The sequence below is a fragment of the Callorhinchus milii genome, unplaced genomic scaffold (assembly GCF_018977255.1).
Source record: "Callorhinchus milii isolate IMCB2004 unplaced genomic scaffold, IMCB_Cmil_1.0 Scaffold2, whole genome shotgun sequence".
Lineage (NCBI taxonomy): Eukaryota > Metazoa > Chordata > Chondrichthyes > Chimaeriformes > Callorhinchidae > Callorhinchus > Callorhinchus milii.
Genome location: NW_024704743.1, coordinates 109,425,510 through 109,453,025, shown reverse-complemented (window position 1 = coordinate 109,453,025; position 27,516 = coordinate 109,425,510). Strand labels below are relative to the sequence as shown.

The 27,516-nt window shown below is 39.3% G+C and overlaps 1 protein-coding gene across 6 annotated transcripts in view; it reads right to left on the bottom strand.

Annotated features, from left to right (window-relative positions):
• Nucleotides 1–3,046: 3,046 nt before the first annotated feature.
• sgk3 (serum/glucocorticoid regulated kinase family member 3) overlaps nt 3,047–27,516 on the bottom strand; it is a 68,197-nt gene continuing 43,727 nt past the window's right edge. For 5 of the 6 annotated variants that reach the window (XM_007896757.2, XM_007896754.2, XM_007896756.2 and 2 more), the window contains 14 exons: nt 18,191–18,263; nt 14,325–14,400; nt 12,929–13,016; nt 11,923–11,972; nt 11,635–11,692; nt 11,248–11,331; nt 11,022–11,153; nt 10,282–10,394; nt 9,623–9,659; nt 9,173–9,259; nt 8,221–8,316; nt 7,674–7,829; nt 6,008–6,097; nt 3,047–5,903 (listed from right to left, as the gene is read on the bottom strand). In XM_007896757.2, the coding sequence (XP_007894948.2) occupies nt 5,733–5,903; nt 6,008–6,097; nt 7,674–7,829; nt 8,221–8,316; nt 9,173–9,259; nt 9,623–9,659; nt 10,282–10,394; nt 11,022–11,153; nt 11,248–11,331; nt 11,635–11,692; nt 11,923–11,972; nt 12,929–13,016; nt 14,325–14,400; nt 18,191–18,263 (1,311 nt within the window). In that variant the 3' untranslated portion in view covers nt 3,047–5,732. Of the gene's footprint in view, nt 5,904–6,007; nt 6,098–7,673; nt 7,830–8,220; nt 8,317–9,172; nt 9,260–9,622; nt 9,660–10,281; nt 10,395–11,021; nt 11,154–11,247; nt 11,332–11,634; nt 11,693–11,922; nt 11,973–12,928; nt 13,017–14,324; nt 14,401–15,893; nt 15,963–18,190; nt 18,264–27,516 lie in introns of those variants that run through there. The other variant, XM_042346894.1, reaches the window with a different exon arrangement.

The window sequence follows — 27,516 nt, the reverse complement described above, 5'->3', positions numbered from 1 at the left end:
CAGTGGTTAGAGCACTCGCTTTGCAAGTGAGAGACCCAAGTTCAATTCCAGGCAGAGGGCGAAACCTTGGGCAAGTTTCCTTACTCCACAATAATAATCCCTCCAAAACTCAAAACAATAATAAATTGGTCATTTTCAATCTACGACTGTTTGTGGGACATTGCTGTGCGCAATTGGCTGCCACGTTCGCCCACAAATATACAGTCAATTCACTTTACAGTGTGTTCTGTGAAGCGCTTTGGGACGTCCTCCTGACGTGAAAAGCGCTATACCAACTGCAAGGATTATTATTATTATTATTATTATTGTACGGTTGAAGACAAGCCTGATGCTGATGTGGAAACCCACAGGAAAACAAATTAAAGCGTTGAAACTGATGTAAGTCAGAGCAGCCTGACAATTCCAGGCATCAAGAATGAAGATGTTGAAGCTAATGTGGGCCAGACATTTCTAGATAACGTCACAAATGATCCCGGTGGTTAGTGGAGTTGTAAGTTCTGCCCTGAGATACGTTATGCCGAACAGGACCAATGCAGATGAATGAAAGCGAGAATAAATTTGGTTTTCCCAAAGGTCCTGCTGGTAAAAGATTTTCTGAAACCTGGTCCACAACCATTCCAGCAAATCAGGCTCAACAGAAAAGAATTCAAAGTAACAACAACTTGCATTTACACAGTGCCACGTACACAGGGTTGAGTCCCAGAGTGCTTGACAGTGCTGGAGCACTTCCATCTCCTTTCGAATAGTGGCATGCGACCTTTAATATTGACCTGAACAGCAGACAGTACCTCGGTTTAATATCTCATTCGGAGGATGGCACCTCCAACAATGCAGCACACCCTCAGCAATGCACTGAAGTTTCAGCTTAGACTATGTAACTTCAAAGTCCTGACACTTAGACATACAACATACATACACCCACAATTCACTATGCCTTTGCTAGTGCTGCCAAATGGTATACTGAAAACAGGAAGAAATGGGTAAAATCATCACATCTTTAGACTTCCTGTAGAGAATGCTCAAGGGAGCAATACATCTCAATAGTCAAAGGGAAGTCAACAAACTGTTGATTATAATGGCTCAATCTCTTTGATGTGTTGAATGAAAGAACTTATATTTTTAGACCCTTAACATGTTGAAATATCTTGAAGCAATTTACAGTAATTACAGTGAAATGTAGGGCCTGTTCTTTTTTTTCCTCCAGTCTTGTGACATATTCCAGAAAATCACTTAACCTACACATTAGTTAGACAGACTTGCTCACATAAGAGAAATGTTAAGTGGGATTTTTGATCAACAAGATCGTCACAGGTTGCAAAACCATTTGCAGTTGTATTTATTTTTCATTACACCTGGTGACCATCAATGACACTTAACAGGTCACATTACGATCAGACAGTAGCTCCTGTACCAGGAGGAGTTAGTTGGAGTTGAGATGGTCCTTTTTTTCAGGGGCGACAAGTGATTTGAAAGTGGAGGGTGTTAGAAAATAAAATCAGCCAAATCTGCAAGGAAATAACGCTAATTCCTCTAACCAGATATCAGACTGTTTTATTATTATTCGTTCGTTATTCCCCAATATCCCGATGGGTCAGACCAAAGGCCAGTACAATCAACAGATCTTATAACAGAATAGTACCACTATAGATATCTCAAGTTCAAGAGTTCAACACTGTGTCTTTGCAGCACACAAGCTTGATTCTTCATGCTTTCAGTCTTCTTGCTTACAGCTTTCAATCTTCCATCTGATATCCTCAGTCTTAGTGTTTCCAGCTCTCAGTCTTCCATCTCCGTACCGTTGTCTCCGCAGCCCGGGAGGGCCCCATCTCCCGTATCCTTGTCTCCGCGACGGCTCCATCTCCCGTATCCTTGTCTCCGCGACGGCTCCATCTCCCGTATCCTTGTCTCCGCGACGGCTCCATCTCCCGTATCCTTGTCTCCGCGACCCGGGATGGCTCCATACACAAAGTTATCGGAACTCTTATACCAATGTTCATCCAATCATGGTGCAGACATTAGATCATCTGGTCGAAATCATGCCGGGTTCACGTGAACATCTCATGGGGTGTACGTGCCTCACACACAAACACACTGTCCTTGAGACTGTCCGTTATCTCGTGTACGTGCAGGGAGTTTCAGTCCAGCTGCCCACAACACACTTAACTTAAAAGTTAACCCGTTCGCAACATCTATTATGGTTCTAACATTATACAAAAAGTGTATATTCTAACAAGGGGAACAGCTGTTTAGCAGCTCGATGGCTGCATCAAGATTACTGGGATATAGGGCGGGAAAGAAAGAACCTGACTCCGAGCTGGGGGGGGGGTGTGACCGTAAACATGGTCGAAAAAGGTTTTCAGGTGGGACTTGAAAAAGGGGAGGGCAAGGCGGAGGGATTGAGGGAGAGTGTTCCAGAGTTTCGGGGCATAGTGGCTGAAAGAAGGATGTTTGTGAGGATGAGAGGCCATCTGTGAGAGACTCAGGGGGGCTTTTACCAAGGGCAGCTGAGGAAATAGTCATGAGATGGCGTTATGCCCAATGGGATGTAAAAGAAAAAAAGTTTTTACAAACTGAAATGATTCAGTTATATCCTCATTGTGTCAGCTTCCCATTCTCGCACAGCACAAGTAATTGGCTGCCCACTCGTATACTTAATAATAATAATCCTTGCATTTGATATAGCGCGTTTCACGTCTTCTAGACGTCCCAAAGCGCTTCACAGAATATAATCTAAAGTGAATTGACTGTATATTGGTGGGCGAACGCGGCAACCAATTGCACACAGCAATGTCCCACAAACAGTCGTAGATTGAAAATGACCAATTTATTATTGTTTTTGGAGGGATTATTATTAGGCGTGTGGAGTAAGGAAACTTGCTCAAGGTTTCGCCCTGTCTGGAATTGAACTCAGGTCTCTCACTTGCAAAGCGAGTGCTCTAACTACTGAGCTACAGGACACCACTTGTGGTGTTCTAAGCGTAAATTGGAAAATAGGGTTTTTCTGAAGGGAATGTATGAAGACTTGTCATGGAAATGACAATACGAAGAATTTCAAACATTGCTGTTTTATTTGACATTTGCCTACACCATATTTTACAGTGAACTATTACATTATTATTTCACATCACCTAAATGGAAGCAATAACGCGAGTAGCAACAGATGCTGTTTTGGATGATTTGGAGACAAACAATTTACTGCCATGTGCTGAAAAATCACTTTTTCTAAACTTATAGAATCAGGCACAGAAGATATTATCTCTATACAGTGTTTGCTGACAGCTGAGATACAACTTTCAACGCCAAGATATTTGAAGGAGAGCTTTTTGTTTTGGTCACCAGGGTGTCGAATACACGCGAAAACCCATCACCATGCTCAAGAGTATCCAAACCAAACAGATTTCCATGTATCCCACCTATTCATGGAAATTACCATGTATTGGAATGAAATGTGCGATATCTTCCCAGAGGGACACATTCTCTGTACCTAATTCCAGAGATTATAAGGCCAGGTTGGCAAGAGCCTTGGTGACTTCAGAGCACGCACTGAGCTACTCATGGAGTCTAACCAGCTAAAACTACATAACTGGTTCAGGGAAATGTCAAATGAACAGTCGGTTAATAAAGAAAATGATCTGCAAATTCTGTTTTACTAATAGTAAAATAGTTAAGTTCTCCTTCCTTCTCACCAACCTCAAATCAACATGTTCAAACTCCCAGCTCCAAGTAATTAACGATAACAAATCTGCCCAGGATCAGCATTCTGATCAATAATATGTGGTCCCATAATGTATCACTTGTGGAGCTCATACCGTTTCCCTGGCAGTGAATGTAGATACAGATTGATGTTGAAGTGTGAATCCAAGTTGGTTCCCTCTCTCCCTTTTAAAATGGATGCTAATGGTCAGACTAAATGCATTTGCCTTGTTTAATAAAGCCAGTCAGACTACGCTGTCTTGGTGATCTTCAGACAGGTTATGGTGGGTTATTCCCATTTACAGGAGCTCACAAATTACCACTGTGGCGCACGATTGTCATTTGCACATACACAGCATTTAGCACTTCCAATAAAAGTTTTACTTCATATTTAGCACAGAAATAGAGATAAATGTTTCCTGAGATGGTTACAAAAATTAGATGCAAATTTTCTTGCATTCATCTCTCAACCCTCATCCCACTCTCCTTTTCTCATTCTTTCCCTCCCCCATACAAGGTATGATTATGATGACTTTGGACTGTAATAAATATTAATTGTTGAGCCCTATTAAGCTCCAATAAGTGCTATGCATAACTGATGACATAGATGGGGGTATATACTCCCAAACATCTAATAATTGCCCCTTGTAATCAGCCATTAGGTTGGGGAAAGAGGAGGTAGTTGAGAGATTAGTGAAAGAGGATTTGCTGATCATTTTCTTTATTAACCCTCTGAAGAAAACATCCCATTATTTCTGTTTTCAAAGTCTCTTGGATAATCTGGTCAATATGAAGAACTTGCTATGCAGAGAATTGTGGAAGCAAACAGTTAACAAAACCAGCTGACTAAATGGGATAAAAAGTCCTTACCTAGTTTTTATAACTCCTTCATTGAAGCAACCTTGAATCCTCATTTACTTGTAAAACAGCACAGTACAAAGTCAAGCTACCAACATTTTACATATTTAAAATTATAATATGTCACCTGGATTATTTTAAACATGTGCAATCCAGTTATTCTGTATATAAATATATTCATATATATATATATAATCTTCATCTCAAACAAACTGCACTAAGTTAAATATCACAAAAGTAGCAGTTTCACCCAATTAAGCAACAGTAATTGCAGATCTGTACTTTTCCAATAAACTTTTGCAGAACAAAATGAACGTTTTACAACAGGTACAACAACAAATTTGTACTGAACAGGTTCTTTAACCAATATACATTGAAGAACTTGAAAACAGCTTCATATCTCTAACCTGAGTAGCTGTGAAACCTTCCTCCCTTATTCAAGTACTGTAATCTACATCCTCAACACACGTCTATTCACAGAGAAAACCCGAATGGATCATAGTGTCAGGACAGGGGAAAGCTGTGACCAAACCCGGTAGACTTTGACCTTATGGCATATCAAGGGATGAGGAAAGATAATTCCTTTTCCTTTGCTCGTATGACAAAGTGATTTGTGTGACATTTCGAGATATGATGGTGCTGAGTTTGGACGCAATAGAACATTAACTCTTGAGAAAGAAACAGTATAACCACATATTTCTCCAACATTAATTATCCAATATTGGCCGCCCCGTGCCCACAATATAGAAAATCTATGGCACATAGCATAACAATATTATTTTGACAAGAAACTAACTCAACGATTTGCACAAACAAACCCATAATCCCCCCCAAAATAATCAGGTCTTATTTCACAAGCAGATTGTCCTTAAAGCTGAGTCACTTTGAGTCTCGTGCCTTGAAAAAGTAAAAGCAATTAAATATTTGGATCATTAATAGACTGCTCATGGAATGTAGAGTTTTCTTATAGTTTTTCTTTTCTTTTAAAAAAGGTTGTGTGCTCACTTGTTTCCTTTGACCCAAATGCTACAAGCTTCATTTAAGGCATGCAGATAGTTGTGTTGCAGAATCATAAGTCCACATCTGGATGGCTTTAGGCTGGATCAAGTTTTCATTTCCTGCTGTTAAGTACTTTGTTTCCTATATAAGCGCAATTACTCAGTGTTTCGTGAACGTGTTCATTACAAGAACGAATCTTCAATCGGCGGGGCGTACGAAAAGCCAATAAATGCATCGTCAGCTTCTAAAACACTGGCGTTAACTATTGACCGGTCAGGAGACTGGCAGATGGAGTGTGGAACCTGTTCTTCTGTGAACTCTGGGTCAAAATTCTGTAGATCTTCAGGTCCCGCCTAAAACACAAATTATTAATGTTGTTAAATTTATTATCTTTTTTTCACATTTCATATCAGACATCATTGTCTTAGTTTATCTGGATCATTAATGAGTTACATACCACACTGGGATTAAAGGGTGGAGGAATTTCCTTCTGATCCAGGTCTTCCCAGTTGATAAGATCAAAAAAGGGATGGCATTTGATTTCAGCCTGGAAGAGTGAAAAACCATTGCAAATCAATGAACAGCAAATTGTGCAACATTAAAAGTAACAATAGTTAAACATCTATACAGAGTTGTTTGCTAAATTTCATTTGAGTGTGTCGGAATATTAAACAAATTAAGCTTTCCCTCCTCATTTGTTGCGAGTTTTTGTCTTTTTGCTGCACATTTTAAAAACATTTCAAAAGTTGTATTAAAAATCATAACTAAAATGCACGTAAAGGTCAAGGTTCAGGATTTGAGTTTATCAGTGCAGATTTGCATGAAAGTAACTGAACTGAGGCAATTTGTACACTTGTGTCTAATTTGTGCTATTTAACAGATTTCTATAAAATGATCACATTTCTAGAACACTGAATGGAGTGAAGAATGTATTGTTTGGCATATTTGATGCTGCAGATTGCAAGAATTCACTCTTCAATGCATTTTTTAGAGATGTTTTAGAGATTTGCTAATTACATATTTCTCAAGTAAACTGAATTACAGATGTTAAACCCCACTGTGAAATAGAGTTGTTCAGCATACAAGAAGCGAAACCTAGCCAGCCATCAAGTTCATTTTGGATTTAAAAAGTACATTAAAGCTGCATATACTGAGAGAATCTTAGAAGTTAAGGTGATTTGCAGGTGCTTCCATCTAAAAAATACTCCTCTCTTCACATTCTCTATGAAAAGAAACCATATTTGGTTTGGTTGAAAATCTGGGACCTGAAGGGAAGAAAACATAATTTTCGGGATGAAAGTAAACTCTCTTGCACAAGAAGGTTATAAATTGGATAAGAAGTTGGATAAATCATGGGAAACTAATAGATGTGAGCAACAGCAGCAGCATTTTAACTGGGAAGGTAGGTCCCTCAGAGTATCACAATATTTAAAAGTCTGCAGAATACCATCAAGTAACGTAGCAGAAAAACAGAGGGTGTTCAAAAGAAAGGGATAGAATTTTAGAGATCTGGAGAAACTTTAGTAACTGGACAGATAGTTTAAAGTTGAGGAAAGTGAGTAATGTCTAAATGGTACTAAAATAACATTGATTCTTATATAAAGGTAACATTGTTAAAAAAGGCAAGTCAAGAAAAAGGTCCATGTCGCAGCAGCAAAGTAGACATTGAAACGATCACTGAAATGTATTGCTACAGCTGCAAATGCAATGTTGATTAGTATAATTTGTTGCAAAGCATATGAATCCAATAGCAAAAGTGAGTTCCCTGCAGAGTCCAGTTTCCAGGTGTGATTGTTACACCTGGGTAGGAAGGAGTAGGAAGGATTGGGAAGGCAGGGTGGGAAACCAGGAGATTCTCTATTTCAGATGATTGAGTTACAAAGAAACGCCAAGTACATAGCATCATATTGACAAACTCGATAGCTCCGCAAATTAATACGACTCCATCTTTTGATCAAATGACCACGAGATTTCAGCAAATAATGTCTATTCTCAAATGACCCTTACACGGCAAAGTGTTTGGTTAACAATCCCGGTCTAACAAAATGCTAAAATTAACTGTGCAGCAACATCATTCTATTAAAAAAACTACTGTCATTTTTTTAAAAAAGAGAAGTTCTTACAAAATCTTCTTTTGCTCCTAGCCTTCTCTGCCGGTCTTTTTCGAGCAGCCCTTCCAGGATAGAGCAGGCGGAGTTACTTGTCCCAGGCCTCAACTGCAAAGGCTTGTGAAGAATGTGTTCGTACATCTCTGCAGTATCACGACTGTAGAAGGGAGGCTACAGGACACACACACACATTGATTTTGGTCAACTGGCATCACTTTGTCTTAGATTAATTCCCATCATCTATTTTGGTTCTTCTCCTTTTACCTGTGCATTCGCTAGGCTTGAAGCAGATCCTGCCAATATCATCGATGAAGTGGGGAATACATTTAATGCCTAGCATCGCAGTTACTGCACAGTTCTGCTACTTTTGCATGGGAGGTGGTGGAAGGTTCTGAATAAATGTTAGCTCTGTCTTGTACCAAGTCATCAGTATTAGTCGTCTCAAAGAGAATGATACACATGGGTGTGTATCTGATGAGAGCCCTTCCACCAAAGGCTTTCAGAGTGGTTTTATCAAAATTATGTTAATTGAAAATGTATCACAATAAAGTAGAATACACACCAGCCCATACAGCATTTCATACAGAACAGATCCAAGACACCACCAGTCAACTGTATTATCATAAGGCTGCTTTCGAAGCACTTCTGGGGCAAGGTACTGAAAAAGAGAGCACAATACGTATTTTCTACTAAACCACAACCCCTCAGTAATCAGTAACTTTTTTTGGATAGGGGAAAATGTTTCAGTGGTTTGACCTCACGATCCCAAGATCTGTTCCATTGCCCCGGTAGAGAATGACTGATAAAAGTTTCCAATGGCATCAAATGGAAAAAATGGGTAGCATAATGTGTCGATCAATCCACTCCAGAAACAAAAAAACGTTTCCTCAAATCCCAATGCAGTAGAGATGCAAAATCTCACTGAGATCACATTAGTTAAATCTTTAAACAACCCAACTCAAGATCCCTTCAAGATTAGGTTTAAACTGACCTATGTTCACCTCCAGAGGGGGCTGTACACCATTATCATTCATACTGGAATATTTCATTGCTGTGTCCCAAATTTCTGCTTCTACGGATATGTTTCCTTCAACGATGGCCAGACTACAGTCTATTAGTTTTGATCAGCTGGGTGCGTGACACATGCTGAAGGACCCTTCAACTCTGCATCCTCACCCTCACCAAACTCCACACGCCTATCATCCGAAAGCTCGCAAGGTCCACTCTCACCTTGTCTCCCATCAGATCGACTTCAAGCCCCTCGCCCTCATCTACAAATAGAGCTTTAAAGACCCCATGGCACTACTCAAAAAGAGAATGAAGTTTCTCTTGGTCAATAATCCCACAGATAGTATTAGGAATTTGCCCCATGGCTGTTTGGGCTAATGAATTTGCTGAGTGTAAATTGCCAACTGTGTTCACCTGAAAAGTATACAGTAACTACACTCAATAAATCCTGTGGCGGCCTCCTGATATGAAAATCGCTACATCAAAGCAAGGATTTTTTTTATTACCTCAGGTGTTCCACAGAAAGTTGATGTGGTGTCAGTGCAAGAGACTCCTTCTTTACACAGGCCAAAGTCTGTTAAAACTATGTGTCCCTGTAACATAAAAGCAAACGGCATTTGCTAAATCCAAGAACCACATCAAACACACCTTTTAAAACAAGAGGCGAGATTTTTTTTAATTTTGGGAGGGTGGTGGGGGGAGCTGGCTAAGCAAACTGAGATGACTAAACTGGCCAAATAAATCCAGGGGCAACTAAACTTATGAGGAGGGTAGGGAACATTACCAAGTCTTTAGAGCTTCAGCAACCAAATTCACCGTTATTATTCACTAAATTCACCATTTTTAACTCACATAGTAGGGAGTTTGAAGATTACCTCTGTGCCATGTCACACACTATCAGTATTCTGAAAGAAACTAATTGCTTCATTAACAAAGTAAACCATGCATGTACATACCTGCGAGTCTAAAAGAATATTTTCTGGTTTCAAATCCCTGTTACAAAAAAAGTGTAAGTTATTTTTTAAAAAGGTAGGTTTTCAAATTAAAAATAACTAACACGTTATTTCACACAAATGAGGAGTATGCGCAATGGTTTTCCTGTGATCAACAAAATGTTTACATCCGCAGTCCCAATAGAAGATGCATGCAAAACAGAGCTGCAATGTCATTGTAAACAGAAGATACTTACACAAGTTTTATTCAGTTGCTTTTAAAATCATTTCTATTGTGCTAGGAGGCAAGTGTATGCCATAAACAATCAATAAGCTCAATATGCACAATATGCGCAGTCAGTGGGCAGAGATAGCCTTCAAACTTCCTTTCGGTCAGCACAGCATCTTTGCTCATTCAGTCAGGACTGATTTGTTGTGGATTGTACACTCAGACACAACTGCCATCCCACACATGTTGCTCTGACAATCCACAATTGAGGAGAGTCCCAAAAAAACAGCTGACTGGACCAGCCATCAGGTTGAAAGTTACGCTTCAAAATATTGATTGTTATACCACAGAATGTAAACGCAGCATCAATGGTGCATCAATTTAAAATCCACCATAAAAACCTTAATAATAGTAAACAGTAGTGATACTTGGCACATTTAAAGCATCCGGTTACCTGTAAACAATGTTGAGTGAATGCAAGTACCCCAGTGCACTGGCTATTTCCGCAGCATAAAACCTGGCTCTGGCTTCTGGGAAGCAACGTTCCCGTTGAAGATGGAAAAACAACTGGAAATATTTTTAAATACATTAAAGTTAACAAGAAGACCACAGGTTTCCCATCTTACTCTCTCACCTTTCAGAGGGTAATCTATTTACATGTGATTGATATTTCCATTTCTTCAAACTAATTGTGCATTATAACCCCAATTATTTTGAGCAGATGGATTAAAATTGTCAAATGGTTTTGAATGTCTCCTCTCATACAAGTATTAGTAACCATAATGGCATCCTGTAAGTGTGATGTTTGTACAATGGGAACATTTGCTCAGCTCGCAATTCCCCCACAATCTCCAGTATTCGCTTAAGTTACTATATAAAAAATCCTTTTTGCTGTCTTGTCTGGAAGTGTTCACAATAACACTTTTATCCTGTACGAATAATGCAATAGAATATTTTGGGTTTCATGACAAATGAACGCAGTGGATGCGCCCTAAAATGGAAAGAGTTAACAGTGGAAAGGTGTTCAATATGATTATCTCCAAGTGAGAAAACATGTCCATTTGTTGCTATCAAGCAAACACTGCAGGTAGTGGTGACTGACAAATGTAAATTAATTCAACTACCATGAATCTGACTGTGGATTGACTGCGTATTTTGTGGGTAAAATGTCTCAGTTCATGTCTCAGTACAAACCTCTCCACCATTAATAAAGTCCAGGACAAAGTAGAGCTTGTCTGTAGTTTGGAATGAGTAATGAAGCCCAACAAGGAAGGGATGTTTCACATTTTTCAGCAACACATTACGTTCAGCCATGATGTGCCTTTGCTGCAGTGTGCAAAACACAGAAAAACAAAATGAGCAAGGAAAAAAAATTAACACTAAAAACTGATTTGATAACAAGTAAATGTCTAAAAGTTACCTCTTTTCTCTTTAGGATTACTTTCTTATGTAAGACTTTGACCGCATAAAATTTCCCGTCCATTTTGTGTTTAGCAAGCAGAACCTGACGAAAGAAAAATAAGAGTTAGATACACAATGGGATGCAACTCACAGGGGTACTCTTTACACATTAGAATTCCTGCTGACTCGCGGGAACACTTTCCTGGAAGTAGATCCCGTTGGAGCAGAGTTTCTATGGGGTAATGTGATGTCATGTACTTTGAGTTTCCAAAAGGTGTGCTACATTTGCATGTCTCAAATGCAGTGTTAAGGAATGGTATTCAGAAATATTGCAAATGAAGACCCAGATTAATATAGACGTCTTTGAAACACACAGTGAAAAGTAAAGCTGTGTCAGCAATCTTACCTTGCCAAAGCTTCCTTTGCCAATTACTTTCAAGAAAGCAAAGTCCGTTGGCTTTGCCCTGAAACAAACCCAAAAGCATTCTGTAAGTGCAACCAGCGCCTGTGGATGTAGGGGATTAATTAACCGTTTATAACTCACAAAAGCACAAGAAACCAAATCAAGCCACCTGATGTGAAAAGCACTATATAAATGTAAATTTGTATTATATGTACTGCAATCAAAAAAACAGGAAGAATATCTGAGTTTTACATTAAGAAAAGTAAATTCAAGAAATATAAGAATACTCACTGTGGATTTCCTGAGGCACCAAGGTAAATGCTTTCAGAGGTAGAATGTTGCTATAATAATAAAATAAAACAATCTTAGATTTCTGTGCCAGTCAGGACATTCAATCAGATTACTGCACCTGACAGCAGGGTTAATCTAGCCTAGAAGGTAAAGACAGCACTAAATGCAGCACTGCAAGTTATACAGACTGGGAAAAGATTGCAGATTCAACAGACCTCACCAGTCTGCTGTGAGGTAGCTGATCTCAGCTGGTGCTGCAATCAGCCTTCATGCCCCTCGTTTAGAGAAGATATAAATCAGCCACTGCTTCCGAATCCTTACAAGAGAATCCGTCCCCCCGAAAGATACATCACAAGATCAGTTCCAAAGAAGGAAGCCCTTTGGCCATTTGATTGCATCTTTCCAGAACATACACACTACCATCCTCCCATCACAGCATCAAGCTGTTTTTTTTAAAAAAACGAGTCCAGTGTCCAAGCCTCAACCACCCATTCTGTCAACCTGTTCCAGTTGTTCATTATTTCTGATACCTGTTCTGCAATTGCCCTTTGCAACTCTAAACCCACGTCTTCTTGTTCCTCCTTATCCTAAAGTATTGTTGTGGTTCCTAAAGTATTGTTCTGGGTTTACTTTCTCAATCGCACTTAAAATTTGATACACCTCAATTAGATCCTCACTTTGAAGGCTGAAAATGCATATGAATGTCAGTTGAGGACAAGATTGGGCTCAGATGTCACTGCCCAACCTCACATTTAAATAGGATCACACATGAATACTGGATAATTTTATTGAATTGTTGTTGTTCTTGTGGATACTTGGGCAAAGTATTGAAGTCTTTGGAATTGTCCTCCAGTGGATGGACAACAATTGCGAAAACAATTTAAGACAAATTTCCTGGTAGGATGAGTGTGGGAAGGAGGGAAGGAGAAACTGAACGTTAGACCTCTGAGGTAACAAATATATACATTTGAAAAAAANGTGAACCAAACTTTGCAATGTACAGTACCATTTGGCCAGTCTTTTCATCTTCATCCTCGGAAGGATCTGACTGATTTTTTGGGTTGTCCATTTGAAGGAATGCTCGGACATCGGGTCTAAATCAGAAAACACACAATAGCAAATTCCCTTAACCATAGGCTGTTTTGAGGTTCTTAAGAAACAATATATTATAAGTAAGATAAAGAGTTACGCTGGCACCCATGTTTCCAAAACATCAAGTGTGGTGCAAAACCATACAGTTGCATTCCAACATCTCAATAGTTATTTTTAATTAAAAAATTCCAAAAAACAAAACTAAAAACATCAGGAATATTGCCTTTTGGGCAAAATAATTTAAGCTCACTGAATTCGAACATTGCTGAACCATCCAACTTTCATGAGGACAACTACAACAATGGGAATCTTTCATAGTCAGCTGAAGTGGAGACATCAACTTGTTCGGTTCTTCAACTTCTGGTTAACATTCAGCCTGCAACCATTAGTTTAAATAACTATGGTTTTGGGAACTCTTCATTTATATTGATACTCTTGAATTAGTTTAAAAAGATGGGAATCAGCACAGGTAAAGCTGAGCAATAGAAATAACCCTTCAATATTATCTGCTGAATTCTAAAGTTAATAATCAAAAACAGAAGTTTAGGAGGATTCCAGGGAGCACTAATGATGAGTCTATTTCGAACGGTTATGTGAGTATTTTTCATTTCTCCTTTTTGTTTTAAACTGTGTAACTTTACAAAGACTGTACAGCTCAGAAAAAGGTCATTCGGCCCAACTATTTTGTGCCGGTTTATACTCCACACAAGACAAGCCTTAATTTCTTCTATGTGCCTCCATTCCTTTCTCCCTCATGTATGCATTGAGTTGCCTCTTAAATACATTGATGCTTTCTGCTTCAAACACAGTTTCTGGCAACAAGTAGTGAATAGTACTGCATTTTACATCGTCTTAAACTGCCTTATTCAGTCACTTGTTTTTTTCCCCAAACATTCCCATGAACATTTAATAATCTCCTCTTAATGACTCTCAGCTGCCTCTTGATTTCTTTTTTAAAAACTTCTTGACATTATGTTTTGTTCCTCTCCCTTCCCTACTCTTTTCTAGAGAGGAACTCCAGTTCACCGTTTCAGTTCCAACAAAGGGTCATGCCCGAAACCTTAACTTCTCTTCTGCTTTCAGATGCTAAGGATTTACAGAATTTTCTGATTTCATTTCAACCCAATTTCACTTAGAGACTTTCTTTCTATTTCTGCAGAACAGAAAGTGGAGAAGGAATGAGTCGTTGAAATTAATTGCTATTTGGCATTGTTTACTGTCTCCTCCACAACACTTACTCCAGCTACTGCAAAAGACCACTTAAAGTTAGTATCACCAGCATTTCAGAGAAATAATAGGGTGAAACTTACTGTTCACTTAACTCTGGATTGGAAACCAGTTTCTGAATGAACTCATTCAACCCTGCTCTTCTTTGCTTAATGAAGGCTGTTGAAAAGAAAAAAAGTGAAAAAAACTCCTACATTGAGATGCTTTTAAAATAAAAAATTTAAAAATTATGAAGCATTCATCCAATCAAAATGTTTGCGATTGAGACGCACCTAACAGTCAAAAACAGATTAATTTACTTATCAGAATTGTTTTTGCCTCAACATCACCCTGCATCAATGGACATGATTGTTGGCAATTGAATTGAAAATGCATGAGCCCTCTAGTGGCAGATAACAATCGAGTGTCTTAAATAGCAAATTACAGTGGAATATCCATTACAACAACATATTACATTTATATAGCGCCTTTCATGTTAGAAGGTCGTCCCAAGTCACTTATGGATATTATTTTATAATAATAATGGTACTTACATTTGATATAGTCTTACATCAGGAGGATGCCTCAAAGCGCTTCACAGGATAGACTACAAAGTGCAGTGACTGTTTTGTGGGCAAACGTGGCAGCCAAGTTTAACATATGGTAAAGTATGTGTTGTGTGCCAAATCAACTGTTGGAATGGTTTCAACCGCACTGTCCAAATGGACAACAATGATTTGTCCTGCCCCTTTGCTCCCCTCAAGCACAATTGAATGCACTTCCAACCACTCACCCACCCACCCACCTGGAAGTAGGTTTTGTTTATTAATAATTTGCTTATAATTTCTCCTTTGAAAATGACGATCAACAAGAAAGCGTCAAGGTTGATTACAAATCAATTTCCACAGCCATCCTTTTCCCACTGCTCACTTAGAGAAGGAAAGAGTGTTTCTTGTACTGATGGGACTAGCTTAGGTGGCCAGGTAGTAATAATATAATAATCCTTGCATTTGATACAGGGCTTTCTACGTCGTCTAGACATCTCAAAGCGCTTCACAGAATATGCTGTAAAGTGAATTGATTGTATATTTGTGGGTGAAATGTGGCAGCCAATTGCGCACAGCAGTGTCCCACCAACAATCGTGGATTGAAGTGACCAATTTATTATTGTTTTTTTTTGAGGGATTGTTATCAGGCGTGTGGAGTAAGGAAACTTGCCCAAGGTTTCACCCTGCCGGGAATCAAACCCACGTCTCTCGCTTGCAAAGAGAGTGCTCTAACCACTGAGCTACAGGCCTCCAAGTATAGGACTCCAGGTAAAAGTTATTCAAAAGATTGCCTTGTGAGACAACAAAAAAAATCTTTCTCTCTCTCACTCAAAAGCCCTATTACAAAAGGCAAGGTAATGCTACATTTCACTCAGACTATCTGAAAACTGGTTTTACAGCAGCCCGAGGCTGACACTGACCAGAATCCACCGGGATGACTTTGCATGCGTGTATACCGGGAACAATGAAAATCATTTAGGATCCTGGGTCACCACTTGCAAATTTTTACCACACCTGGATCTCTGAACGTTCGCTAGCCTGTTGGGGTGGACAGATGCTCAGTCCTTACCACACCTCCGCCCAACCAGAAAAACCCAGCACTCTTGCGGCAGCCACTTAGCTTACTGGGTTGTGTTGTGCCAGATCTGGTGTCGCCTCTGGATGTAGAAGCACCACCTCAGATAGCAGCAGTGTCTGTGAAATCAGGGCAACCACCAGAGTCAGGGCTGGAGGTGAATCGGAAAGTTAACATTTAAAGAATGAGAAAGGCCACACCAATGCTGGGTTTTCTGACTTTATCCCCCATGGATTAGTGTCATCACTTCACAGAACTTCACGGCATGGAGCCGTGAAGTAGCATTCCTCCAGTGCAGTACTCCATGCGGGAGAGTTTCAATCTTGTTCCCTTTAAGATTAGAATATGTTCTGGTTTGAGAAAAACAAACTCAGCGTGTGGTAATGTCCCTGAATATGCAGCAAGCTCAGTTCAAAATAAAACCTCCAGAAATTTAAAACCGGGAGAAGGATAATTAAATCATATGAAAAGGATTTTCATGTATATTTACATTATATATTAATAACAATCCTTGCATTTGATATAGCGTCTTATCACGTCTTCAAAATGTCTCATTGCGCATCACAGAATATACTGTAAAGTGAATTGACTGTATACCTTTGTGGGCAACCAATTTTGCACAGCAGTGTCTCACAAATAATCATGGATTGAGTGACCTAAGAGTGACCTAAAGTAATTTTTATTACTTTTTTATGAAGGGATTATTAACCGCAGAAAAGCAATCCCCCAATCGACTAACAACCGGGTTCCTACTTACTGCTAGATAAACAGAGGCGTGTGGAGTAAGGAAACTTGCTTAACATTTCGCCTTGTCTGGGAATCGAACCCAGATCCTCTCGCTTGCGAGGCAAATGCTCTAACCAATATGCTCCAGGATTCCATTTTAACTGCAGTGCATTGTTTAATAGGTGATTTTGAAAGTTATTTCAATCTATAAGCACTAACAATCGAGCCTACACATTGAGTAACTATAAGTAAATCGACCGGTCAGCATAATTTACTGGGTTTTTAGAATGCACTTATCCTGGATTCAATTCTTTTAACAGTGTAAAAAGCCATTGGGCTGGCAAATCATTAAATTAATGATATTATACATATCATACAACAGAGTAAATGAAATCGGGCAACAACTAATAATTATACACCACCCTTCACTTAGGGCAACGTTTCAGAGCGCTGTACAAGCATGGTTCGGATGCCAAGTGACAGGGAGCATAGACACGGTCGAAGAGATGGGTATTAAGGTGAGACTTAATGACGGATAAAAAGGGACGAGGTTGATTGAGGGAGGGGGTTCCAAAGAAGAGGTATATATAAAATCTGCAGTGGCACGTCTTTTTACATTCCAGCAGATGTTAGATAGAAGTCAAAGGGAAATCGCCTTCATTTATAATGAGTTCCTTGTGATAGTCCAGTAGGGCAACTCATAAAGAGCATACAATAGATGCTTCTCATTCTAGCACTTGTATCAACAACGGCTCAGTGGTCTGGGACAGTGAAATGAATCGGGAGACATTCTGATCACAGCTAGAACAGCTTCCTTCTCAAAGTGTGTGCTAAGTAAGAGTGCCAAAACCTTCCTCTTTCAAGTTGAAATGAAAGCTCAAAGGCGGAAAAAAATGTATTGACTTCTGCTCTGCAATTCTAAGTTACACTGGTGAATGTACACAGCACAATCAAAACATCTTCCACAGAATAGTCGCTGAGCTGTTGTAGATCTGATCTTACTGTTTTTTTAATAAAACAGATAAAATTGTAAATGGTAAAATTGCACCACCGAGCTAAAAGAGGGACAAGAGAGGGCCTGCGGGTGCTGTGGGTTGGGGCTGCTTGGAGGACTGGCTATCGTCCTCCTCAGGGTTTCCCCTCCAGCTCCCCTTAAAGAGCTGAGCTGCAAATAGATTTTTTTTTGGGGGGAGGAGAGACCGAGCCACTTCTCGCCCTAGCGACCCACCACTTATGGGCACTAGGGCAACACTGTCTCTCTTCTCACTCCCTCCACCTGCCTGCCCCTCACCCACAACCTTAGGAAGCAGCTTGAATCTGTAACACTGGAAACCCACATCACACTTGAAATGATTGTTTGACCAAGTACAATGATGCACCACCACACTCTGGCATTGAATATGAAAGTCAAGAAACAATGTTACATTTGATAAAAGGTTCAGTTATCACTTAACAAGAGCATTAAAAAACATAGAATTCACTTAAAGAACAAAAGGTTTAAATGATAAAAATAATTTTTACTTGGCAGGGAAGGAGAAAGGCTTAATCTGGTACCTTTCAACTGGATTATATTGTAAATCACTTCAGAAGCATTTATTGTTTTACACATAACCAACTTTACCTGGATCAAAGTTGTCTCCAAATATTCTTTTTGCAGGAAGTTTCAGCGGAAATTGAGGATACTGCTTCTTTAGCTGGAATGAAAGAAAAGTGACTGAATTAGATCTTTCATACAGACAGATCTCAGATTCAGAAACCATGTCTCTCTGTAGGAGAGAAAAAAATATTCCTGTTCAGAATCAGTGAGGCTCGTAGCTTTCTCCAGCACCATAAATTATGGTACACTAAAGGAGCTGTGCCAAAGTAATTAAGCCGAATATCAAGTGACTGTTTCCAGCAGTGTGTTGGGACACAGTTGGGTAGAAATTCCACCTGGGTGTAGGTTTATTCTTATTGGTGCAGCATTTCAGAGCGTGGGGAATTTGCCAATTTATTGAAGTCGGTTTTAACTTGGTTTGGTTTCTTTAATTCTTAAAAGAACATTCTAAAGACTAAATGTGAGAGTTTAACATATTCTGGATGCTCTGAAATGCTGCGCTAATAGAAGAAAAGTAGACCTAGGTGGAATCTAACAACTGTCTCTTCACCACTAGAACCTAGTTTTGATATTCCCTTCACTGTGACACCTATGGAGGCCAAGATGTCAGCCTGGTTTTATTGGTAGCACTCTTCCCTCTGAGTCAGAAGGTTGTGGGTTCAAGCCCCACATCGGGACACTGAACTCATAGTCTAGGTCAACACTCGGTGCTGGGGGAGTTCCAGAGTTGCCATCTTTCGGATGAGACATTAAACTGAGGTCCCATCTGCCTGTTCAGGGAGATGTTAAAGAGCCCATAGCAGCACTCAAAAAAGAGATTGAGTTACTTCCTGCGACCTGGTCAACAATCCCCAAGATAAAATTATTCATTTATTCAATGGTTGTTTGTAAGATGTTGCTGTGCATATAATGGCTGCTGTATATTTGCCTACAAAATACAGTCACCATACTTCACAGTAAATTCTTTGAGATGTTGCAACAACATTAAGTTATATCGAGTGCAAGGATTATTATTATTATTATGACAAGCTTTTTGAGTCTGCACCACAAAAACTCATTCCCAAGTCGAGTCAGAGGATGGCTGACTTGGTTCAGACTCCATTGGACCTGTCTCTCAGGGAAGAGTTTATACATCTTTGAACATGTCCACCTACTTGAAAACCCCAATTGTGGATGATTCAGATGTCATACATCAAAAGTTCTAACGTATCAAGGTGGAGTGAAAAGCAACCAAAAAANGCCCTGCGTTGGTAATGAAAACACACATACACACACATATTTAAAAATTGCAACGGCCGTGGAAACAAAAAAAGAGGTTGGGTCAAAGAAGAAAAACATCTTGTGATTTCAGCCAAGAAAGTCGACAAAAAAGTAAATGTTTTGAATGACGTCTCTGGCTGATGCACTGATTCCTATGAATCATGTGAAATAATGTAATTCAGCATTCAACACTAAACAAAAGAAATAGCTTAGGCCACTAGATGGTCTTTCAAATTCAAGCTTGTCATGAGTAACACCTTCTCAAAGTGATCTGAACAATTGCACTGAATCAGTGCGTAAAGGAGGTACAAATTATATAGTATCAAGAACCGATTCACAAATGCAATGTCTGGATGCAATTATTTCAAGAACAAATTTTAGGGGTAATTTTCGAATTTTCACTTAAGTGCAAAGTCTAAGAATAAGAATGCTAAATGAAAACTTTCAACATTAGACACCTTAGATAGTAAGTATTTTATTATAGGATCCATTTAATTCAAAACAATCAGCTGCAAACTGGTTAAAAGCAACATTTATCCAAACGATACTAATTTGTATTCAACACAGCAAGCGGTAGGTATTGCATATCACCTAGAGATTAGTCTATTCAAGTTTCAAGCAATTAAAGCTAAAAACAGTGACTAATATAATATTATAAACAGACCTGCCACATGTACTACCTGCCAGATTATGCTGAAAATTCTCGCTAAGTGCAACTTGAACTAAATTGACAAATCATTTATATTCATAACCGGCATAGGCAATGTGAAGAAACTACATTCAACATCTCAATTGCGAGGCGCATTGCAGTTAAGAGTATATTAAGCATTCTCTTAAGAGTTGCATGTTAGAAATTTGAATGAGTCAGTACCATAGAAGTTAATACTGCATGCTGCCTCATTCTCTTGAAATTGTTGATTGCAGATTCATTTTCTACTCCCTCCTCCTCTCAAACAGCTCAGACAGAACCTTTTTAAATTTCGCATGTCAGCACCCATCTTGATCAGTTTGCAAATGTGCCAGAAAATAGAATCATAAGATCAAGTTCCTATAATACTTGGATGTTTGTCATTAAAATCATCGTATGTTGTGCCTACTTAGAAAACACACCCAAATATATTCTCATTAGTACTGGTGTCAAGTGTCAGAGTGGATAGCATTCTTGCCTCTGAGACAGAAGGTTGGGAAGTGAAGCCCTACCTCAGGACTTTGAGTTTGTAGGCTAGGCTGACACTCGTAAGGTGCTGGAGCTGTGCTATATTGTTAGAGGTACTGTCCTTCAGGTGAAATGTTAAGCCAATGTTTCATCTGTGCCTGTTCTTGGCACTATTTTAAAAAAATGTTTCTGACCAACAGTCTGACAGATAAAATTGGTCATTCACTTTATAACTTCGTGGACGTTGATGTGAGAAAATGGCTGCTGTATTTGTCTGGAAGTAACTACAGTCATTACTTGTCACAGTAAAATCTTGTGAAGTGCCTTGAGATACCTCAACAGTGTGAGAGGTGCAATATCAAATGCAAATATTCTTAATATACTTCAGTGTACCTACAGAAAATACAGAAAATACCATTTTAAAAATAAACTTTGGACATTTTATAATAATAATAATCCTTGCATTTGATATAGTGCTTTTCACGTCGGGAGGACGTCCCAAAGCGCTTCACAGAACACACTGTAAAGTGAATTGACTGTATATTTGTGGGCGAATGCAGCAGCCAATTGCGCACAGCAATGTCCCACAAACAGTCGTAGATTGAAAATAACCAATTTATTATTGTTTTTGGTTTTGGAGGGATTATTATTAGATGTGTGGAGTAAGGAAACTTGCCCAAGGTTTCGCCCTGTCTGGAATTGTACTCGGGTCTCTCGCTTGCAAAGCGAGTGCTCTAACCACTGAGCTACAGGACTCTTTATAGTACCAACATCAAAGCACATTAGGTGAGTCGTGCATACGAACATAAGAATTAGGAGCAGGAGTAGGCCATTCGGCCCCTCGAGCCTGCCCCGCCATTCAATAAGATCATGGCTGATCTATTCTAACTCCACCTACCCACCTTATCCCCATATCCCTTAATCCCTTTATCCACAAGAAATCTATCAATCTCAGTCTTGAATATGTTCAAGGACTGAGCATCTACAGCCCTTTGGGGTAGAGAATTCCATAAATTCACTACCCTCTGAATGAAGAAGTTTTTCCTCAACTCAGTGCAAAAGGGCTTACCCCTAATTTTAGGACTATGACCCCTGGTCATAGTTTCTCCAACCAGGGGAAAAAGTCTCCCACTATCTATTCTGTTGTGCCCCTTAATAATCATATAGGTTTCTATAAGATCACCTCTCATTCTTCTACATTCTAGAGAATATAGGCCTAAATTGCTCAACCTATCCTCATAACTCATCCCAGGTACCAACCTAGTGAATTTACGTTGTAGCCCTCCAAGGCGAGTACATCCTTTCTTAAATAAGGAGACCAAAACTGCACATAATACTCTAGGTGCGGTCTCACCAGGGCCCTATACATTTGCAGCAAGACTTCCCTACTCTTATATTCTAACCCTTTTGTAACAAATACCAACACACCATTAGCCTTCCTGATTGCTTGCTATACCGGCAAACTAACTTTTTGTGACTGGTGTGTACAAGGACACCCAAGTCCCTCTGAATGCTAACACTATCTCGTTTCTCCCGTTCTAAAAAATAATCTGCTCTACTGTTTTAGCCACCTGGGTGGATGACTTCAGAATTCCCTGCATTATACTTCATCTGCCACCTATTTGCCCACTCACCTAGCCTATCTATATCTTGTTGCATTTTTTTTAAATGTCATCCTCAGTGTTTACTCTCCCTTCTAGTTTAGTGTCATCCGCGAATTTGGATATATTAAGTTCGATGTCCTCATCTAGATCGTTGATGTAGATTGTAAATAATTGAGGCCCAAGCACTAATCCTTATGGCATTCCACTAGTCACATCCCACCAATCTGAGAAGGACCAGTTTATCCCTACTCTTTGGTTTTCTTCCCGTTAGCCATTCTTCAATCTATGATAATATATTCCCCTTAATTCCATGGGCCCTAATCTTGTGGATCAACCTCTTATGGGGCACCTTATTGAATGCTTTTGGAAATCTAAATGCACGACATCCACTGATTGCCCCTATCTAACCTACTTGACATGTCCTCAAAAAAATCTAAAAGATTTGTTAAGCATGAAACCTTGTGTAAGCATTTCATTGTGCGTTAACTAGACAACTGAGATAAGGACACTCGATATTCCCTTTGTACTCATTTACAACTCACATAATACCAGCGTTTTCACAACTCAATGTATTAAAATGATTTGAAAAAACAATGGCACTGTGTTGTAGCTCACTGCCATTTCAATGTAACAAATCGGAGAGACAAGGCATATGCTTCTGCCTGTGATTCCTCCACACAGTGAGGTCCCCCACTCTCTTTGGGGAAGCACCAATGAAGACTACTGCTTAAAAAACAGATTACACATTAGGCTGGCTGACTACTTGTATCCTGTACTAATTGTGTCCTGTATACACAATCTTGCAATATTTTGATGGCACTCATTACAGACCTCTGCACAATTATTTGAAATGGTGCTACACAACATTTGTGTCACCTCAACAACAATAAATCATATAACTACTTGCCAATATAGTTCAGGTTCCCAATATCATGTTCCTTCGGACAGTAACCACAATAATCTCCATCCACCCCAAACCTACAGTTCCTGAATAATGGCCAGCAAAAGGATCATTTTAAACTTATTGTCAATGGGAAATTTCTTCAGGACCTTCAGATCTAGGTGCTGGGCTTATAGTCATTGTCTCTTCGGAAGTAGAAATTTTCCGTAATGAAATACAATATTCTCTCTTGTTGTCACTATGTCACTGATCAAGTCATTGTTCAGCTTTGGGGTTTTTTACAGGGGGGTGGGGGCAAAGGAATGGAAAGAGTCTTAGCTTTTAAGTATAATCATTGGGATTATAGCAACAACAACAACAAAATTACATTCATAGAGCGCCTTTCATGTTGGGAGGACGTCCCAAAGCGCTGAACAGTCAGATGTCAGGGCTCGAGCATGGGGAGGGGTGGTGTAGGGGTGAGGGAAGGCAGAGAGGTGGGAGGGAGACCAAAGGCATGGTCGAAGAGAAGGGTCTTGAGACCGGCCTTGAAGGATGCAAGGGAGGAAGCGAGACGAAGGGACCGTGGAATGGAGTTCCAGAGTGTGGGGGCAGAGAGGCTGAAAGCCCAGCCACCGATAGTAGGGTGGGTCGGGCGGGAGACGTGGAGCAACAAGCTTCAATGCATTTTTGAGCAGAAATTTTAAAATATCTAAACTCTGTTCCCCCGAGACCAGTTTCTCAGGAGCATGAAAATGGTGCCGCCCCACAACATGTTCAGAGGACTCATCTGTTTTTATAGGAAGCAGAATTTAACAATGAATAGCATAGTATATTAAGACTAAAGTGTTTTTCTATTCATACAAATATACACAACAGGACCAGATGGAATGCACCTGAGCACAAAGCAGTATTGTAGGAGAAGGAGGAGCAGTGACAGAAATGCCTCACAGCACATTGTGGAAAAGGATAACACCAGAAGGCTGGAAAATAATTCCAAATGTTCCCAGTTGAAGGCCGATTCTGTAGCGGAGGCACGCCAGCACTCATGGGTTCATTGAATGGTCCATGAACTCATGAAATTAATTATGGAAATTGTCTGGTTAGTTGTCTTTCATTGTTGACTTTCATTGAAGGATCTCTCTCTCACACACACACACGATGCCTCGATGCATCTTCATTACTTTGCTGCAAAAAATCAAAAGTCTTGTGTCTCCCTGGCTCAGAAGTTCCTAATCTCATGCATGTTATCGGGGGACATATGTACTGCCTCCTCTCAGAACCCAGCACCGAAGACCATGTCAGGATTTCCCCCCAGATCTCAGCAGGCAACAAGAGGAGGAACAGACTACGAACAAGTGACTGAGAGAAGAAAAAAAGTCAATAAGTGACACGTATCTATCTATTGGGATAGCAAAAAAAAAAACTGCAGTCTTACTGCAAAAATACTTTAAAAGTTTTATACAATTCCACAAGCTGTGAGATTTAGAGCACCAAATTAATTTGGGTGCGAGTAACTTAACAGTTATTTTTTTTTGAATATAAAGCCTTTGTTGATTGACTTTCTTTATTCATGGAATTAATTGAGGAATTCATTGTACATTGGAAATAAAGACCTCCAATTTTAATAAAGAATGTTTTTGTTTCAAAAAATCATGGGGCTTTTTCCATTGAAGATTTCAGGGGAGATGGGAGAATAATTCAATATAATTCATGAAAATCAATTTCCATCCTTAGTGGATAAAAATAAGAGTCATAATCTCATCTCTGAGTGGAATAAACTCCCTCATTCCACACTACAGAATAAAATTATTACAAACTGCATCAGACTCATTTTTTATTCTGAACATTATTCCTTCAAACGGAAATAAGAGGCAGAGGACACTTTGATACTTCCAATGACGTTGCGTGAGCCATCCAACTGTCTAGTCCAGCTGAACTACATTGTGCTGAGAGGAAGAAAAAAATATCTGGAGTACATTAACTGCCTTAATTAAAAAAAAATTACAAACATCAACAAAAAGATGGTGCACAGAGAGAGAAATAAGTGATTATAATTGTGTACTTAGAGGTGTATTAGAAAAATAAATTTACAATACATTGATAAAAAGTTACTCACGACCAGTGTTTCAGGCTGAAAAGATCTTACAGATTACAAATGCAATCTTTGGAAATGCAATTACCCACTGTGTAAAAAGTGGGAAAAATTATTACAATCAGAGCACTAACCATTCAAGTGTATTGCTGAGAGTCTGTGGTCTTCCCTCAGGACACTGATCTCCTGACCAACTGTCTCCTCTGTACAATGCCTGCAACCCCTACTGAACAACCAACTCTCACACTCTGAAGATATATTTGTGAGAAAAAACATGGAACATTTGGTTGAGTGGAAAAATACCAACAGATTGAATTATTTAAACAAAAAAAACTTGCTGCTTTCTGAAGGAGATTTAAGATCCAGCAGATTGCTGCTGGAACAAACTATAATTTTTTTTGGAATTGAAATTGTTAGCGACCTCCCCCCACCTCTCCCCAGTTTGAATTAGTCCAATTACAAAAACAAATACTTAACCTAACACCCCTAAAATGGATCAGCGATACTCACAAGTTCATAAGCAAATTCCAATTTTGAGGGTTTTCATTGTAGAACATCTTCAATGTGGAATTACTGTCCTTACAAGGCAAACACATCTGACTTGCCTTAGATTGGAGTGGAATTAAAAAGGACAAAGCAAAAAATAAACTAAAAAGAGTTGATGAACTCATCTGAAAGAGAATGCGATCTCACAAAGAGAAGTTGATGTGGTATGCAAATACATTGGTGACTGGCAAATTAAGGTCAATACTAAGAAATGCAAAGTATAGAATATAGGAAGTAAAAGTAGGAGACACACATAATAATAATCATCCTTCCTTTGGTATAGTACCTTTCGCTTCAAGAGAACATCTCAAAATGCTTCACTGGATATACTGTAAAGTGTAGTGACTGTGTGTTTTTGTGGGCGAACAGGTAGCCAACTTACACACATCGTAAACCCCAAACAATACTTTCAGATATGCCAGGACAGCAGAGCAGGAGGCACAGATCCCAGGAAAGATCACTGAGGCCATGACGTTGGACTCATTTCGGAAACATCCTAATGCTGTGATGGAACAAAATAAAGGAGTGCAATGCTAATACACATCACCTGTTCCTAACACAATTAACGAGCAACATTTTTAATCAAGCTTTAGACTCGGAGAAAGGCTCCAAAACGCTGGTGTTTCGCTCACTAGATCTGCCCTCTCCTACGTCGCCATTAAGGATGGAGTTGGGGTATCCATTTCTGGATGATAGAACTGCAAATAATAATCCTTGCATCCTTGCATTTGATATAGGCCTTATCACGTCTTTGAGACGTCTCCAAGCACTACGCACAATACACTGTAAAGTCAATTGACTGTGTATTTTGTAGGTGAAATGCGGCAGCCAATTGCGCACAGCAGTGTCCCACAAACAGTCATGGATTCAAATTTGTTTTTTTTTTGGAAGGAATTATTAGCCCAGGAATAGCGATCCGCTAGTCGACTAACAACCCCAATCATGGAATTTAGGGCACCCAACTTTCAAAAGGACATCATGTCCTTCCAGCATTAGCGCTATGGTCTCCTGTGCTGTAAATGTTCCATGCACTGGAGTGGGTGGAAAGGAGTGCTAAAATGAAGCAGATTCTTAGATTCCAACTCATTTTCACTGGGGATAAGAAAATTGAGAATGGACAGTTTTATTAGTCTTTAAGCTGCAGACTCCTGTTTGCAGTAATTACTGCTGCAGAGGACAACTGAACAATGACAACCACAACTCGTTTGATGTGGAACACAAAAAAAAGATGTGAGTAGTTTGCAAGATATAATTGTTGGTGTTCATGTAAATCACTCTATAATCAGAATAATAGAAAATGACATGAAAATAATTCTAGCAATAAGCAGATGTTTCAAAGACCTCAGAATAGTAGGAGGTACACACTTGCATTGGCCTCTTCAGTAAATGATGAAGGTAAGCAGCACAGCTTTGATCTTTTGTCGTGATCTAATTCACGCTTCATAACTTTTTAGGTCATTTGATTTTCTTGTGGCAAATGTCAGGATTTCTAGATAATTTATGGAGCAAAATCACTCCTAAGATGTTATCTTTATCTTACCATAGCACACGTGTATAAACTTTGCATGCTTATAGCATGAGTAGCATAACTGCATAAGTGGCTCATTTAAATAAGTGAATATTAAATTTGTGATTAATCTTTGGGTGGCTTAAATTCCAAGTTTAGCATGTGAGCTGTCATCCTGGGATACTTGAACGGCTTTCTAAATATAGACTATGAAACACACTTTTGTTGGGGGAATAAAGATACTAAGGTAACAGATGAGGAAACTTGATGCTGGAATGGTACTAATATAATCCTGGTTGTTG